The sequence below is a fragment of the Marmota flaviventris genome, chromosome 4 (assembly GCF_047511675.1).
Source record: "Marmota flaviventris isolate mMarFla1 chromosome 4, mMarFla1.hap1, whole genome shotgun sequence".
In the NCBI taxonomy this organism is placed as follows: Eukaryota; Metazoa; Chordata; class Mammalia; order Rodentia; family Sciuridae; genus Marmota; species Marmota flaviventris.
The window spans coordinates 27,821,079-27,840,833 of record NC_092501.1 but is presented as its reverse complement, the minus strand read 5'-3'; the positions used below and the strand labels follow the sequence as shown (position 1 = coordinate 27,840,833).

General features: G+C 36.8%; 1 protein-coding gene across 2 annotated transcripts in view; it reads right to left on the bottom strand.

Moving 5' to 3' along the window:
* The window catches only part of Chuk (component of inhibitor of nuclear factor kappa B kinase complex), a 43,236-nt gene extending 25,418 nt beyond the window's left edge, over positions 1–17,818 (bottom strand). For both annotated transcript variants that reach the window (XM_027930033.3, XM_027930034.3), the window contains exons 1-8: positions 17,657–17,818; positions 12,599–12,693; positions 5,755–5,869; positions 4,648–4,717; positions 3,748–3,836; positions 837–926; positions 579–703; positions 290–397 (exon numbers count right to left, since the gene is read on the bottom strand). In XM_027930033.3, coding sequence (XP_027785834.1) covers positions 290–397; positions 579–703; positions 837–926; positions 3,748–3,836; positions 4,648–4,717; positions 5,755–5,869; positions 12,599–12,693; positions 17,657–17,761 — 797 coding nt within the window. In that variant the 5' untranslated portion in view covers positions 17,762–17,818. The remainder of the gene's footprint in view (positions 1–289; positions 398–578; positions 704–836; positions 927–3,747; positions 3,837–4,647; positions 4,718–5,754; positions 5,870–12,598; positions 12,694–17,656) is intronic.
* Positions 17,819–19,755: the final 1,937 nt, after the last annotated feature.

Genomic DNA, 19,755 nt, shown 5'->3' with positions numbered 1-19,755 from the left:
TCTTTTTCTTCTTCTTCTTTTTTTTTTTTTTGGTAGTACTGGAAATCAAATCCAGGGCCTCATGCATGCTAAAAAAGTACTCTAACACTGAGCTCTACTCCCACAGCCCCTAGCCATCTTGCAAGTGCTCAAAAGCTCAATAAGCCTCACGTGGCTAAAACTAATATGGAATATTTACCATGACAGAAAGTTCTACTGGATAACACTACTTGAAACAAACAACTATACTACTATTCTTTTACAACCCTGGAGAAACTGAGGCAAACCTCCTCAAATAAAGTACACTTACCTACAAAGGCTATTTGGTTGAGGTAAATGGCTACTAAATCGAACTTCCCCTGTCATCTCTTCACATGCAAATATACACTTTGAATCCTTCTTCTTAATCTTCTCATGCCTATAAAAACAAAAGATACCTCAGCTGACAACCTGACTCTCTTACTATTTCTTGCCACTTATTTTATTCAATTCTGCATTTAAAAAGCAACGATACCAATAACAAAAGTGAGAAACAAAAGGAAACAACCAAAAAATTTCCATTCCCATTAAATATGACAAAATTCTCATCCATGTCTTACCAGGTAAATGGCTGCAGATGATGCAAAAAAGGCCTATATCCAGCAATACATTCAAACACCATGGTCCCAAAGCTCCAATAATCAACAGTGGCTGTGTAAGGCTTATTCTCAAAGAGCTCTGGGGCCTTAAAAAGAGAAAATGCTTTAAATGCCAAAACTGTAAGGGGAAGTTATCTTTGTACTACTGTATTCATGACCTTCAGAAATAAGAATAAGAATTTTATACATTTAAATTCAAAGATATAGTACATATCTCACCAGATACTGCAGTGTTCCCACAAAAGATGTACAGAGACTTCCTTGATCAACATCTTTGGCATATCCTAGATCAATTATTTTATGTACTACCTGCAAAAGAAAATGGTTGAAATATTTGAAAGGGAAAGACAATAATATCCTTAGGCTATGGGGATGGTGGTGGTAATGACCTTGCAATCTGAAATAATACAAATATATTTTAGGTCTGAGCTCCACCACTTAACTAGCTATGTGATCTTGATCAAGTTATTTAACTTCTCAGTTTCCTACATAATTAGATTCTAACTGGCTCTATTTCACAGATTTATTAGGACTTAATAAAATAGTCATAATAAAAAACTTAATACAGGGCTGGGGTTGTGGCTCAGTGACAGAGCACTTGCCTCGCATGTATGAGGCACTGGGTATCAATCTTCAGCATCATTTAAAAATAAATAAACAAAATAAAGATATTGTGCCCATGTATAACTAAACATAAATAAATAAATAAAATTAAAAATTAATACAGTGCCTGATACATAGTGAAAAATTAAATATAGATTGGCTAATAATTTTTATTTTGGCATGTTAAGAATAAGATTTGTCCATTAAGCAAAAATAAGGGTGATTTTCAAACTTGAAAAAGTATCACATGACTGTAGAGTACCTTAAATGTAACTCAACACCTACCTAAATTCAAAAATGTCCTTAAGTTTTTAGCTACAACAAAACAAAACAAAACCACAGAGATAATTAAGCATGCATGAAAGGCTCCTATGAGAAGAAGTATAATCAAAGTTCGATCAATGGACCAATTGTGATCTACATATATTAACATAATCCAATGCAAGGTTAATAAGGCCAGGTGAAGTCATTTGAGTACCTATGATTTCTAACTTTTTGATGTTCCTTTTGTAATGCAGAAAAAAATTAAGAGAAAAATGTTTAAAATATCAAGGTCAGTAGAGGAGGGAAAATCATGATGCTGAACAGTAGACTAAGAGTCAGGAAAAATGCAGTAAAATAAAGTGTTGTAGAAATATATAAAAAAAAGTAAAGTAATTACATCATAAAATATCCATTGAAATAATTCATAAATTGTAAAATTCTGCTCAAAACGTAAGAGATGTAACAATTGGTTTATTTTGTGTTAAATATGTCCTGGTATGAAAGTATTTAACACAAGAATAATATTTTCTATACCTATCAGTAAGACAGAAAGATAAAGTTCCTTTCTTTGCTTTTTCTTTTAAAGTCATACATTTTTTGTTTGTTTAAAGACTTTTTTTTTATTTTAAAGACTATTTAAACTTCTGCATGGCTGACATTTGAAAGAATTAGCTGAATGTAATTATTTGTCTAATTGAGGGGTACTTTTTAATAGAATATGAGAAAGAATTGTGGCTAGAACATTTATGATATGGATACTTTAGAGTTTGTATAAAATTGATGTGGGCCAGGTGTGGTGGTAACATGCCTGTAATCCCAGTGGCTAGGGAGACTAAGGCAGGAGGATCAGGAGTTCAAAGCCAACCTCAGCTATTTAGCAAGGCCCTAAGCAACTTAGTGAGACCCTGTTTCTAAATAAAAAATAAAAAGGGCTGGGGATGTGGCTCAGAGGTTAGAAAACTCCTGGGTTCAATCCCTGGAACAACAAAAAAAGAAAAATATGAGTGCTCTTATCATCAGTCATAAATGCATACTCAAGGCATTCTTTTAATGTGAGAGCAGTACTGTTGCCATCCCCATGGAGTTTCCTTTGTTTACACATATAAAGAAGAGAGCAGGTATTTTTACCAGTTTTTTTTGTTAGATATATTAACTTATTTCAAGATCTTAAGAACAACAAGGAAATTTGTAATCAACATTTCTCCTCTTATAATTTTCTGATTTCTAATCACAAATGTAATTTATATATGAAACCATGAACCCCATTATTATGTATAATTATAAATCACCAATGAAATGATGAAATAAATAAATTAAAAGTCATCTACATACAAAATTGTAATTTATAGCAGCAAATTTTTTCGAAGAAATTAAAGATTTCTTTTAAATGCTTGTTTGGACATCCAAAAACTACAGAAAAAAATAAATAAATAAAAGCCAAAATTTAAAAAAATAAATAAATAAGGCCAGGTGAAGTGGTGCATGCTTGTAATCCCGGTGATTAGTAAGGCTGAGGCAGGAGGACTGCAAGTTTGAGGCCAGACTCAGCAACTTAGCAAGGCTCTAAGTAACTAAGCAAGACCCCATATCAAAGAAAAAAAAAAAAAAAGGCAAGTACCCAAAACAAACAAATAAACAAAAAACCAATGCAAGGTTCGTATTCATAGCTTTAAGTCTTTACGGGAATGTAATTTGGATGCTTGAAACAAGAAAACTGTTCAAATTATTCTGAGGAAAATGAAACATTTTAAAAGTCAATACACAATTTCTGGATCTTCTCAAGATGACTCATTTAAGAATCTGGGAAACCAAGGTTTTACTTTTTTCTTTGATTCTTTTTTTTTTTTTTAGTTTTAAAATTCAAATACAGAATTTAGGATCTGTGGAAAGGAGATGAGTTTTTTAAAAATAAATACTTTTTTCCTTAAAGTAAAGCAGACTAGGATGTATATATATGTGTTTTGGATGTGCTTCTCAAGAATAAAATAGTGATGAGAATTAACAAATTATACAGTCTCTACCAACTATCTCTGCTAGAAAAACAGGCATCAACAAGACAGGTGCACCTCCTTCTTTGAAACCACTGTTTAACAGAGGAGGAAAAAAAAATAACCACAAAAAACTACAGTTTAGTGTGGTAAGGACTGAATTAGTAAAAGTATAGAGTGCTATGGGTAAACAGCAAGGACACTAAAATTCAAAGACTAACTACATAAGGGAGACTGTATGCAAATCATGGAACATTTCTTCAGGTTTCACCTACCTTTCCACCAATATCCTGAAGAACTATATTTTCAGGTTTTAGATCTCGATGTATAATTTTGTTTTCATGCAAATACCGGATCCCAGACCCTAAATAAAGTTTAGAATATATTTTAAAGTAAGAGAAAATACTGAGTTTAAAAAAAAAAAAACTTCACACAGCTCTGATCTGATGTTCAAAATTATATGCACCATCATAGCTGTATCAGAGCACTTCAGATTTTTTTCACAGAAAATACAGACACATTAAACAAATGATTTAATCATAATAAATTATAATATGTGCTCATTTAACTTATTAAAATTAACATTAAAAGAAATGAAATAATCAATTGAGAAAATTCCTACAACCTGCATGGCCCTTTCTCCCACCTAAGTCACCCTTTTCACCTAGACTTTGGTCTCCATGGCCTAGGAAAAGAAGCAAAACTAAAACATATAGAAAACTTAATCTTGGCTTGTGTACTTCCTCTAATAGCATAGGTACTATTATTTTAAGGATTTTTCAGGAGTAATTCTGATTAAACAGAGAATTTCAATCTAAGACTAACTTGAGGATATATATAGTTCCCAAAGAGTTGTAATTCCACTGTGAACAAAATTACTATGTCAATTGGGAATGGAGGCAGTAAAATTGAATAAGGTCATTTCACACAATATTTTGTCAGCAATTAGAACATCTATGAGCCAAGAAAAGATTCTTAGATAAAACAATAGTAACAAAATATCCTAGTTTTAATTTAGTACTAATAGTAACAGTTTTTTGACAAATTCTTATAGACATTAAAAAGCCATGTTTTGTATAGTGTATCAGCAATTCTTAATTCCCAAGCAGTATACATAATCTTTTATGGACCCAGAGGTACCTAATTACAATGATATTTTAATATTGATTACATACCTATATCACTCAGTAAAGAAAGTATTTGGCTTTCTTTAAGTCCACAACAATTTTCTGGTTTGTTGAGTAGCTTTAAAAAAAAAAAAAGTCTAAAATTGTGTACTGCAAATTGCTGGGCAACAACAGCAACACATATTAGTCAACATACTCTGAAGAGAATATTGAAATGAGAAAATAAGACATGATAAAGAAAGTGAAAGAAGGGAAAAAAATCATCAAACATAGTAAGGATATGTTTCATTTATGTGGACAAGACTCATTAAAGTAAAGATAAAGGGCCAAAAGTATGTAAAATTGAAAAAGGTTGACAAATGTCTCTGTCTCTCTCATATATATATATATACACACACACACACACACACACACACACACTCTCCCATGAGAGTGTGTGTGTATATATGTATGTATATTATATATATACACATACACACACATTATATATATTCATAAGGACATATTTAAAATGAGATAGGAAATAAAGATTGTAATAGAAAAAATATTTTTATAAGTACCTTAAACATTTAACACTAACACTATTGACATAGTCTCATCTTGCAAACAACAACAAAAATTCATGTTCTATAGAAGTTCATTGGACTAGACAAAGGGGAATGAAAGGAAGGGAGAGGGGATAGGCACAGTAAAGACAGTAGAATGAATCAGACATAACCTTTCTATGTTCATATGAATACATGACCAGTGTAACTCCATATCATCTTCAAACACAAGAATGGAATCCTAATTAGAATAAGCTATACTCCATTTATGTATGTCAAAATACACTCTACTGTTATGTATAAAAAGAACAACAACAAATAAAAAAATCCATGTTCTAAACCTAGAGTGAGCAAATATTTTCTGTAAAGGGACAGATAGTAAGCACTTTAGTCGTTGCAAGCCATATGGTTTCTGTCACAACTACTTAAAATTCTGCAGCTGCAAGAAAGAAGCCATAGACATGAGCACGGTTCCAATAAATTTTATTTACAAAACAGGTAACAGGCCATAGTTCTCTGTTCCTTATTCTAGATTACCATATTGGATATGATTCAAACAATCCTCAAATTTGTGACTTACAATCTCATCATCTCAAAATATCCATACTACCTTCCGAAGATCTCCTCCAGAACAGTATTCCATTGCTAGAAGAGGTACATCATTTATTAAAAAATTCAATTCCTCGGGAACATCACAGGCCTTTACAACATTGGGATGGTTCAACCTAAAAGAAAGGAAAAATACTAAAATCAAAACAATTTTTCCAATGAATAGGAACTAGATTTGAAGTGGTAATTAGAGATGGGAATGAGATAAGGAAGGAAGACTGGCATTGTTTATAAAATTCTAATTTATGATTTGTGTAATTAAAAATTAGTAATCTTTAGGAGAAAAAATATACATGAAGATACTATCACTGTTATTATTAGATTTATGTGTGTCAAGCAGTAAGCACTTTACATATAATTAATTCATTTGCTTGTCAAAATAATCCTAATAAAAGCAGATGTATTAACAGTTTTATCACTCAGAAGAAAAACTGAAGCACAAATTGGTTAAGTAATGTAAGATTACATAGCAAGTTCTCAATAAGGAGTCAAAATCTGGCAGTTCAGGCTCCAAGGCCTATTTTATACTGCCTTTCCCATAATCACTTACAGTGTCACCCAAAAATAAATACTAATAAATTTGGGCATATTTCCTTACATTTCTAAATCTGTGCACAAACACAAGACTTTCAGTAAATTCAGAATCACAATGTCTTCCATTGGCTTTTTAAAAAAATTTATTTATTACCATTCCTTTCATCATCATCATCATCATCGTGATGCAATGGATTCCAAAACCAGTATGGATTCCTGTCCTAGGACCTAAAGAAATAGAATCTCCATATGTAGGCTTAAGAATTCATATTATTAAGCTTTCCTGGTGATTTTGCCACATAGCCAATTTTGAAAATCATAAAAATGAAATAAGCAAAACACTAGTCAGAAAATACTTGTTTCAAATTCAGAATACCACTAGTGTGACTACACGGAGTTCAACTTCCTCATCTATAAAACATGGATAAGATATTAGGGATCCAAGATGGTGGGCCAGAGGGAGGCAGCATTCTGTGTTGCTCTGTGACCTGGGGCTCAAATAGTGAGAATACTGCTTCTCTGTGAGTGATATTCCTGTTCCCGGCGCAAGAATCATGGCCACCATGCCGTCCAGGGCTCCGGGGCTCAGCATCAGAGTAGGTCTCCCAACTGCTCACCCATGCAGGACTACCAGGTACCCGAGTGGGAACATCAACATCAGCACCCTCGCAGAACTTTTGGCCACCCACCCGAGCAGAAATCACAAACGCCACTCCCACGCAGGACACCTGGCAGCTTCCCACACACTAGAACTCCAGCCGCCATTCCTGTGTGGACCCCATCTACCAATGTGGGGCTCCCCCATCACCTCTATCTTGGGACTCTGCAACAGCAATGATAGTCCCCTACGCACAGTAGCCTGCCTGCACTCAAGAACTTCACACGGGCTATGAAGTTAGCAGACAGACACAAACTGCAAGTCACAGAGCTCGTCTCTGAACTGATCATCCAACGTCATCACCTGGCTCCCCCCACCTGATCTGACACCCCATCCCTGAAAGCAACCATCTCCGTCTTGGGACCTTCATCACCATCTTTAGTGGGGGCAACTCCCAGTTTGGAACTCTAGCTGGCCAGTTTCTAACTCCCCCCTCTCCCCAGCAGCGGCTAACCTGGCACAGTGAATGCCCAACACAAAACAGTTATCAGCAAGTACAGAGTGCACCCAAAGCACCACACTCAAGAGCCTGGAAGAGAAAGGTCCCTCATTAGGAAGTAGTAAAGGAGAGGGTGAGTGTGATCCAGTCTAGAGACTAACACAGAGACCAGGAACTTGGAGATCTTCAGGTGAGAAAAGAAGAAGGACCAGGTGCTCACATCACACGAATAGGCCCAAAAAGAGATCCTTGAAGTGCAGTCTCCCTTCGGGGATTGGCAGGTCACACACCCCACTTCCAGGGGTCATCCAACCAGGACCAACCCTCCCACCCTGGTTACCTTCACCATCCTGACAGTGGAGATTCCAGCTAACAAAAGACGACCCCCACCTACTGGATGAGAAGGGAAGCAGAAAAGACACTGATCGAAAACCAAAACAATCCCTGTTTCTTTCTTCAAGATTTTTTTTCTTCTCCCTCTCTATTCTCCTTCTCTCACATCCCCAGCATATGTGAAACCAAGTACTTTGCATGAATTAGGATTTTGAGGACTGGGATGTCTGAATAGTATATTACAGACGTGTTGTATATTCTTTGTTTGTTCATTTTCTTTTCTCCCACCAATTTTTACTATTTTAACATTTTTTATTTTTCTTAATATTTATGTGTGTTTGTTTTAGGTACTCTACTGTCTACTCACTTACTTGTCTACCCAAATTACTTCCTCTCTCTTCTGCTACTAATCTTCCTCTTTAGATTTCTCTTTCACACTTTCTAAGATATAAGAACTCTATATCCTCACCTCCTACCTCCTCACCATATCATCCTACTCCTCACCCCGGTTCTTTGTCCACCATCAGAAACTGTAAACCCTTTTACAAACCTACTGAGTATATAGTAGATAACACTTGAATTCACCATTTCTGTACATTGTGACCAAACTATAAATGTCTTAATAGCAAATATTTACTTTTAGGGTGTATATTGTTTATATTGGGAGCTGTTAACATTGTCCTTCACCTCAAAGGAGAGGTACTAGAACCCTACAGGGGCACTATAAGCCTATAGGGTAAAACAGTAACACCTGGGATCCACTGAGCTAGCAGGAAAGACACACAAGCAATATGAAAAGACAAGGGAAGAAAGTGCCCCAAACAAATCAAGATACCACATTATTAGAATTCACGGCCAGCACAGTAAAAGAAATGACAAGAGAAGGAGTTCAGGATGTACATAACTAAAATGTTCTGTAAACTAAAGTATGAGTAAATACACGAAGCAAAAGATCATTTTGACAAAGAGTTACACAAATACAGGAAGCAAAAGATTACTTCAATAGGGAGACAGAGGTTCTAAAAAAAAAACCAAACAGATATCCTTGAAATGAAAGAAACAATAAACTAAATTAAAAGTTCAACTGAAAGCATCACCAACAGATTAGACCATATTATTAGACCATAATAGCCCTGAATGTTAATGGCCTAAACTCACAAATCAAAAGACACAGACTGGCAGATTGGATTAAAAAAAAAAAAAAGACCCGACAACATTCTGTCTACAAGAGATTCATCTCATAGGAAAAGACATCCACAGAATGAAGGTGAAAGGTGGGGGAAAATCATACCACTCACATAGACTGCGGAAGCAAGCAGGGGTTTCCATCCTCATATCAAATAAAGTAGACTTCAAGCCAAAGTTAATCAAAAGGCATAAAGAAAGATATGTCATACTGCTTAAGGGAACCATTCATTAACAAGCCGTAACAATAATAAATGTATATGCCCCAAACAGTGAAGCATCTATGTTAATCAAACTCTTCTCAAATGCAAGAGTCAAACAGACCACAACACAATAATTCTGGGGGACTTTAACATACCTCTTTCACCACTAGATAGATCATCCAAACAAAAGCTGAACAAAAAAACTACAGAACTGAAAAATGAATCAATAACTTAACTGACATATACAGAATATTTCATCTTTCAATGAACGGAAAATACACTTACTTCTCAGCAGCACATGGATTCTTCTCTAAAATAGACCATATACTATGCCACAAAGCAACTCTTAGCAAATATAAAAAAGTAGAGATATTACCCTGCATTCTATCAAATCATAATGTAATGAAATTAGAAATCAATAAAATAAAAACTACTCCATCACCTGGAGACTAAATAATATGCTACTGAATGAACAATGGGTTGCAAAAGACATCAAGGAGGAGATTAAAAAATTCTTAGAATGAGAACGGATACAATGTATAGAAATCTCTGGGACACAATGAAGGCAGTTCTAAGAGGAAAGTTCATTGCATGGAGTTCATTCCTTAAAAGAAGAAAAAGTCAACAAATAAATTACTTAACTTTACATCTCAAAGCCCTAGAAAAAGAACAAATTAACACCAAAAGCAGTAGAAAACAGGAAATAATTAAAATCAGAGCTGAAATCAATGAAATTGAAACAAAAGAAACAAGTGAAAAAATTGACAAAAGAAAAAGTTGATTCTTTGGAAAAATAAATAAAATTCACTAATCCTGTGAAAGGGAAACGAGGAAAACTACCCCATTTACAATAGCCTAAAAACAAACAAACAAACAAACAAATAAAAAACCCAAAATACTTGGGACTCAACCTAAGAAAAGAGGTCAAAGACCTCTATAACAAAAACTACAGAATGCTAAAGAAAGAAATTAAAGAAGACCTTAGAAGATGGAAAGATCTCCCTTGTTCTTAGGCAGAATTAATATTGTCAAAATGACCATACTACCAAAAGCATCATACAGATTTAATGTAATTTCAATCTAAATTCCAATGACATTCCTCATAGAAATAGAAAAAGCAGTCTGAAATTCATCTGGAAAAATAAGAGACCCAGAATAGCAAAAGCAATCCTTAGCAAGAAGACTGAAGCAGGTGGCATCATCAGACCAATAGTAACAAAAACAGCATGGTATTGGCACCAAAACAGACTAGTAGACCAATGGTATAGAATAGAGGACACAGAGACTAACCCACGTAATTACAGTTATCTTATATTAGACAAAGGCATCAAAAAACACACATTGGAGAAAAGATAGCCTCTCCAACAAATGGTGCTGGGAAAACTGGAAATCCATATGCAACAAAATAAAAATAAACCCCTATCTCTCACCATGCACAAAACTGAACTCAAAGTGGATCAAGGACCTAGGATTAAACCAGATACCTGTGTGTAATAGAAGAAACAGTAGGTCTAAATCTCCATCATATTGAATTAGGCCCCTACTTCCTTAATAAGACTCCTATAGCGCAAGATTTTAAATCAAGAATCAATAAATGGGATGGATTCAAACTAAAAAGCTTCTTTTCAGTAAAAGAAACAATCAGTGAGGTGAACAGAGAGCCTATAGCTTGGGAGCAAATTTTTACCACTTATACATCAGACCAAGCACTAATCTCTAGGGTATTAAAAAAACTCAAAAAGCTAAACACCAAAATAACAAATAACCCAATTAATAAATGGGCCAAGGAACTGAACAGACACTTCTCAGAATGTGATATACAATCAATCAACAAATTTATGAAAAAATGTTCAACACCTCTAGCTATTAGAGAAACGAAAATCAAAACTACAGCTATTAAGAATACAAACAACAATAAGTGTTGGCGAGGATGTTGGGAAAAAAGGCACACTCATACATTGCTGGTGGGACTGGACTGCAAAATGGTGCAGCCAAAATGAAAAGCAGTATGGAGATTCCTTGGAAAACTGGGAATGGAACCACCATTTGACCCAACTATTCCACTCCTCAGTCTATACCCAAAGGACTTAAAAACAGCATACTACAGGGGCACAGCCACATCAATGTGTACTGCAGCACAATTCACAATAGCTAAACTGTGGAACCAACCTAGAAGCCCTTCAGTAGATGAATGAATAAAGAAACTGTGGTATATATACACACAATGGAATAATAGTCAGCAATAAAAGAGAATAAAATTGTGACATTTGCAGGTAAATGGACAGAGGTGGGGAATATAATGCTAAGTAAAGCTAGCCAATCCCAAAAAAACAAATGCTGAATGTTTTCTCTGTTATAAGGAGGCTGATTCTTAGTGAGTTGGGAGGAGGAGCATGGGAGGATTAGAAAAACTCTAGATAGGGCAAAGGGGTGGAAGGGGAAAGGTGGGGGCATGGGGGTAGAAAAGACAGTGGAGTGAGGTGGTCATCATTACCCTAAGTACACATATGAAGAACAAATGGTGTGACTCTACTTTGTGTACAATTAGAGATATGAAAAATTGTGCTCTATATGTGTGATATGAATTGTAATGAATTCTGCTGTCATATATAACAAATCAGAATAAAAAATTTAAAAATATATGGATAATACCTAAATCCAGGGTTATGGTGATAACTAGTGGAATGATCTAAAGCACACTACCTGGAGAAGTTTAAAATATGTCCACTTTTCCCTTTAAGAGCTTAATTCTCCTCTCCTTATATATATGCTATCCTTAGTGACTCATTTCTAACAAACAATGCAGTGGAAAGAATAAAGTGTAACTTCCAAGGAGATTTCATAAAAGATATGCCAGCTTTCATTTTGTTCTCTCTCACTGAGCACTTGCTCTGGAGAAGTTAGTTGCCATGTTAGGAAGATGTTAATTCTTCCCTATGGAGAGGCCTACGGTAAGAAATTGATGCTTCTGGCCAATAGTCACATAAGTGAGCTTGGCAGCAATTACTTCAGCCCTAGTCAAGCCTTTGGATGATACAGCTCCAGTCAACATTTTGAGGTCTCTCAGGACAGATCCTGACCCAGAACCCACAGAGCTAAGCCACAGAAACTGAAAATACTAAATGTTTATAGTTTTAAGACACTAAATTTGGCGGTAATTTTTTTTTTTTTTTTTTACAAAGCAATACATATACAAAAGTAGGTATAAAAGAAATGAGGACAGTGAAAGTTAATATATGAGCATTGCCCAAGGCCCACAAGAAAAAAACTCTACCTTCAGAGAGCTGAATCTGATACTTAACTTACTTTTTAAACTTAAGCTTTCTTAATCATTAACATACTATTGTCTGAAATAGAACACATATATTTAATGACAGAGAGAAAAATGTGTTCCCAAAAAGATCCTGAGAAGAGTAGATCCTTAGCCTCCTTCCTTATAATAACAATGATTGGGCTGCAGAATGAAGAAATAAAAATCATTGAGTACACTTACTTCTTCATGATCTGGATTTCATGGCACCACCGTTCTCTGTTTTTTGTACTTAGTTCTAGGCGGCAAGACTTAATTGCTATTTTGTGATCAAGATCCTGGAAAATAAAAAATAACAGACAAAATAAATTAGGTTCTTGTGAAGATTTGTCTGTATCAAAGAAATGTCAACCCAGGGAAACAACACTCTTTTTAACTTCACTAATTAAACATATTACATTCACAGCTCCGTTGAGCCAACACTTTGGTGAGATAAACCATGAGACTACTTACTAATCAATGCTTTCAGACCCTCAAATACATTACAGCACATAAACAAAAATTGAGGCTGATCCTATGATAGGTTTTTTCAGGATACAGTCTCATACATACTGCTAGAAAAATACAAGGATATTGTCTCTCCAACAAACCCTTTTTCTGACCTCGATCAAGACAACTCTGGGATAAACAGGATAATTGAGGGCTCCCTGGTCTCAAAATAGAAAGAAACAGTTTTAACATGACTAAGCCTAATGCACAAAAACTCCAAAATCAGATCCTAATCTGTGCATTTCAAAAGACATGGGAAAATATCCTAATAATGGTTAAACTTCTGTTTCCATGCCTATAAAATAAACTGAAAATCTCTTGCTTATAAATAACTTAACCAATTCTGACTGAAATTAAGCCCATTGTAATGTACATTAAAGGAAATAGTCTGACCTCATCATACTGTGGTAACACTAATAATATAACCCAGGATCAGCAATCAGGGCCAAACATGTTACAATATGTTTCAGATATTGTGAGAAGAGTTCAAAAGAACTCCCCAAATCTGTAATCTCTGAGTTGTACTATAAGGTGTGCATGAATAGAGAGAACTCTCAGGAACTAGGAAGGTAGAAAAACTTTAAAGGCAGGGAAGCAAGACATAGCTTGGATGGGACAGTCTGAATTGGGAGCTTGGTAGGGGAAAAAGGCTAACATGATAGCTGATAATGTGTAGAGAAAGAAGAAAGGAAATAGGACACATTACAAGTCAGCCTAACCACAATACTCATTTCCTTCAACCTTTCATTTAAGCAGGGACCTGGTGGTAAAGTTTTACTACCATGAAAACTATCTGGCACAGCCATGAACAACATTAAGCCCTGAATTTTCTTATGAATAAGGCAGGAAGTTATTTATTTAAAGAAGAGCCCATAAGATCTTTCAACTCCTCAATTTGTAGTTCACCTAATCAGTGAAATTCTACTTCTTCACAAAAAATATTCTCTGGAAAGTTTATACATGCTGAGCCAAAAAGGAAAAAAAAAAAACTTCTGTGTTGAAAAAAAACTGGAATAGCCAGGTGTGGTAGCACACACCTGTAATCCAAGTGTCTTTGGAGGCTGAAGCAGGAGGATCACGAGTTTAAGGCCAGCCTCGGCAACTCAGCGAGGCCCTAAGCAGCTTAGCAAGACCCTGTCTCAAAATTACAAAAATAAATAAATAAATAAATAAGGCAGTGGGGGGGAGGGCATGGATATGGCTCAGTGGTTAAGTACCACTGGGTTCAATCCCTGGTACCCCCCAAAATGTACAAATCAAAAACAACTTTGAAATAACAAGTGGAATAAGTGAGCACAGTGGTGTGCACCTCTAGTCTGAGCTACTTGGGAATCTGAGGCAAGAGGATCATGGTTCAAGACCAGTTACGGCAGCACAAGACAGAAACTATATTTAAAAAAAAAAAAACTTGGAATATTGTGAGGGATAGCAGTGATGGTAGTACAATATAAATGTACTTAATACAACAGAACTATACTTTTTTTTTTACTCTAGACATTTTTATTTGGCATATGAGAACTATACTCTTAAAAATGGTTAAACTAAATTTAACACTATATATATTCTTTTTAAAGAGAGAGAGAGAGAGAGACAGAGAATTTTTTAAATATTTTTTTATTTTTTAGTTATCGGCAGACACAACATCTTTGTTGGTATGTGGTGCTGAGGATCGAACCCAGGCCGCACGAATGCCAGACGAGCGCACTACCGCTTGAGCCACATCCCCAGCCCTACACTATATATATTTTTATAATAAAAAATTAGAAAATACTAATCCAAAATTGTTTCTTTAATTTTTGGAGCTTTTAATATGCTAATTTGATTTTGAAACTCAAAGAAATATTGCATTTACCCAATGTATTTAAACAAAGCAAAGTCATCCTCCATGTGTGAAAGATTGGTTCCAGGAGTTCCAAAGGATACCAAAATCGGTAGAATGTAGTATATAAAATAACATAGTATTTGTGTATAACCTATGTACATCCTCCTGTATACTTTAAATCATCTCTAGATTACTTATGAAACCTAATACAATGTAAATCCTATGTAGCTGCTATATTATATTATTTGGGTAATAGGGACAAGAAAAATGTCCACATGTGTTCAGTATGGATGCATTTTTTTCCAAATATTTTTAATCTGTGGATGGTTGAATCTGTGAATGAAGTATTCATGGAGGGTCAACAACCATTCCTTTCTTTTCTTTCTTTCTTTCTTTCATTTTTCTCCCTGTGTTGCTAGGCATCAAATCCCAGGGCCCTACACATGCTGCACAAGTGCTCTACCACTGAGCTGTATTCCCACCCACTGTATCCTTTATCTTTTTTCTGTATCCTTTCTTCAAAGTATCCCATGGAATTAGATTTTCCAAGCATACTTTGAGAAATGCTATCTTGTTCCCTAGGAAGAATTCTTTGGTTCCTCAATTCTTTTGTTCCTCATTCATTTGTAAATATTCTCATTATATAAGGTACCACACTGTACTTTGTTTCTATGACCATCTCTCTCATTAGACTTGAAATCTCCTTGTTGATCTTGTCACTATCAGCACCCAGTACAGTAATTACCTAAATAAACCATCTCCTATCCTCATGGAGCTTTGACAGGTATGGATGAAATTTTGGACATAGTTTCCACTAAAAGATGAGTATACTGAAAGCTGTAAATGCAAACCCTAAGTCAAGCTTAGAAGAGGAAGGATCCTGTTTCCAAGTCTTACAGATTATTGCTTTTCTCCTTACTACAGGTCTGTTGTCAAATGTCCTAGTTTGAGGGAAGAGCACTCTGATCAATTGGAAAGGCCCTGAGAGATTTCTAAGAGTTTAGGGAGCCCAAATCTCTTCCATTTAAAAAGTGATGGATTTCATAGAGATGAAAAGTAGAATGTTGTTGCCAGGGGCTGGGTAAGGGGAAAATGAGGAGTTATTGTTTAAAGGGTATGAAGTTTCAGTCTGGGAAGGTTCTGGAAATGGATGATGATGTAATGGATGCACATCAATGTGAAGTACTTAATGCTACTGAACTATACACTTGAAATGGTTAAAATGATAAATTTTATGTTAAGTATTCTTTACCACAATAATTTTTAAAAAGTGATAAATTTGTCCATCCATTCTCAGCCAGGGGCCAGGAGAAGCAGTCTCCAAAACATGTCAGCAAGCATACTTTTTTCCCTTATGACCAGGCTGATAACACATGTAACATTATATTTGAAGTATATGTCTCTCCTTTTTTAAATTAATTTTCTTTTGAGTGCACTATATTCCTTAAATCTACTACTTTACTGAAACAGTATTTAATGCCTTAGTCCTTCCAGTCTTTCTCTCTCTCCAAGATTGCCTCCTATACTTGATCTTGAAACCTGCTTCACAAAGTTTCCTCAGTTTTGTCATTCTAATTGCCTCAAAAACATGCCTATTCTCCCAATGTGGACTTCTATCTCCTCTCCAGCCTACCCCAAATGGGAGTCTCTACCCACACCCATGTTCCTTAAAAAAACAAATTATAATCTCTCCTTTTGGATTCACTTCTCTATTTGTAAGCCAAATAGAAGCATTTTAGTAGTACCTTAACTGCCAACCTTATCCCATGTTTTTCCAATCAAATTTATCCTTTACAAAGTGAAATTTCCTAGAACACAATTTTTACTTGGACATTTCCTTTTAAAGGTCAGTTAATGATTATGAAAAGTATTATAATCAACAATAAAGCAGCATCAAGAACCAACCGATGAATGTTTCCATGGGTCAAATATTTAGCTTTACATATATTACTATTATATTTAACTTTTAAACAGGCCCAGGATGTATAAATGTCATCACACCTGTTTTACAGATAAAGCAAAAGCTACACTGCACACATTATTAGTTCAGGATCTATTAACCTAAAATGTACTTCAGGAAAGCACAAACCCTTCAAGTGGTCATGCATCAAGTTGTGCAGATGTGCCTCTTTGCATTTTTTTTTCTGAGGAAAGGGTTCATAACTTTTATTGGTACATCAAATGAGACTCAAACATGATTAACTGCTGTTACATGGTTAAACATTTTCAATTAAGTCAAAGTATATTTCCTGACTCTAATGTTAGCTGTCTCCCACAGAATAGTGTCTCCCTCCTCCCTGCTTTCAATCTGTCTTCTCTTTCAGACCATAATCATTTTCACCAGCTTACCCTCATACCTTTCCCAACCTGGAATGCACGATTCCAAAGTCTACCAATGGCTTCCAAAAGTTTAACTCTAGACTCACAGGAAGCCTTCCTTGTACTGCAGTCTCCACTGCTAGTACAGCTTTCAACCACTGGCACGCACATGCACACACAAACAAGCGCGCGCGCACACACACACACACACACACTGCAACAGGCAGCCTGCCCCCATCTTCAGTCCCACTTTTTCACCCATTCATGCTCACATATACACACTCTGACGTTCATCTGCCTCACACGCCCTGAGACTCTACATTCACATACAGACACATAAGCATTTGTCACACTCACGAAACAGCCGGTCACATCTTGACACTCAGAGCAAAGTTCTTCCTAATGGCTCTAGCTCGCCACATTGCCCCAGAACCTCAGATAACAACCTTGGACTCAGTCACCCAGGCTCAAAAGCACAGTATCTCACACTCACAAACGCTGGCTCACAAATACTGGCCAAGGTCTCACCGACAATCTCACACACTGACAGCCCTGAGCTCCACAGACGCTATGACAAAACCACCGCCACTCCCTCTCGCGCCCCGCCTCACCCGATGCTGGTACAGACAAACATTTCCGAAGCCGCCGGTGCCAAGCCGCTCCCGCATCTCCCAGGGCCCGCCCGCGCCCGGCCGCAGCCCCGGGGGCCGCTCCATGGGGCGGGAGGGCAAGCGGCCTCAGGCTCCGCCGCCGTTCCAAGGCCGGTTCCGGGCTGCAGAGGCTCGCGCGTCTTTCTCATCGCGAGACCTATGCATCACTTCCGGTAACTGCCGCGGGAAAAGCCCCGCCCCAGCCATGCCTGGATACCAAGGGTGCCCTGCTGGCTAAAGCGTGCGGAGATCGGCAGGGCGCTTCCAGTCGGCCCTCTTTAGTGTCCTGGGCATTTTTCCTAGTCGAGAGGACCCACTTGGGTTCTAGACTCAAAAGTATAGGATCTGTCTAGACCCTACATTCCCTTCAAGTCACATCCCAAACCAGTCTCTTCCGTATTTTCTAAACTTCGCATTGTCTCCACCCCTATGTACATTTCTCCTTTATTTAAATACCTGCCATCTATTCTCCAATCCTATCACCCGCTGAGCCGGCACTGGCAAATGCTACCAATGATTGTATAGTGCGGAATCCAAAGAATACTGTGCTAAAAGGTCCACTGATTGATGCGTTAGACTTAATACTTTCTATATGCCAGTTGCAGGAACTCCCCTATAATCCCAAACAACTCAAATGTGTGACGTTATTCCGGAGTAAAGAATGTTCTTCCGGGACTTTGTGAGCTTCCCTAAATGTCTCACGGAGTTTGCGGTCAGGAAGTCCTTCCGTTATGGGTTTGCCACAGTGATGGCTCATTGTGAGAATTGTTTCTGCAAAGACAAGCTTTAGGAATGCCCTTGGTGCAACAGGAAGTACTTTTAAGTGGCAGATTGCATAGGGGAGCCAGCTCTGTTCTTCATTTGAGTTCAGTCATCTGCTTCAGGGAAACTAGGGATCTCAATTTACTGGTATAAGAAACAGGAAATCAAATTCTCAAAGAAATGTCAGTGCAACCAGAATGTTAAACACCGCATGATACATAGCAAGCTGATGTGGAATATCCATCACAGTTGGTATGGGAGATGCTGGTTTCTATACTTGGGCAGTTTACATGGAATTGGAATAAAATAGAATCTCTCAGAACACTTCCCTTAAAGCTGGGCAGACCATAAAGAGGATTATGGTGCAGACTGTCATGACACTATGAAGGCCTCTCCTTTGTTGTGTGTACAGCCTAGTGGTGCTAGAGTGTTTCTGTTACCGCTGTTGACCGGTGACGAGTTCTTGCTTCCCCAATGTTGAAGAATAACACCAAAGAAGCACGCTGAGGCAAGGTCAGAGTAGAAATTAGAAGTTTATTAAAGGACAGCAGAAAAGACTTCTCCCGGACGAAGAAGGGGACCCAAGAGGTGGAATCCGTGGAAGGGATGTTGTCTCCCCTTTTTATAGTTCTTTCAGTGATGGAATGTAGGTGGGAAGGACCGAGGGGTGGGACACAGGTGGGCCAAAGAAGTAATCTGGTCAGGAAGGACTTCTGAGTCAGCACCTTTTTGCTGGGGGCTGTTCATTAACCTTTCTTTGAGGTGGACTTTGGCCTAGGGCCTTTTCAGGACTTCATTAACATTCCATGAGTTGTCCTGCGTTTCCCGGAATCATTGCCAGCATGGCCTCCATTTTAGATTTCACTCGGTATTAGACCCCATTTACCTAACTACACTGACTACCTAACTTTAAATCTGGCTTCATTTCTAGTCTTCATAAGTCAACCCCATAAAGTCTTATTCAGAAGAGCTGGGACCCCAGTCAGGATATTGATGATCATTGACTTTAAAGTGGTCATCTTTGCAGAGATCAGGTTGGTTCCTATAGTTCACTTTCAAAAACATTCCCATTCTCAGAACATGGAACAGTTCAAGTTTTTTAAAAAATCCTAGACTGATTGACCCCAAGCTCAATGATCTTCAGATTTGCAAGCTTCATTTTTTCAGTGTAAGTAGAGGTAATGAATATTTCATAGAGATTTTATGAGGATTATCAAGTAAAGCTTTCTAGGTAATAAATGTCTGAAATATAGGAATGATTATTTTTCTTTTGGCTTCCAAGATGCTATATCCTGTGA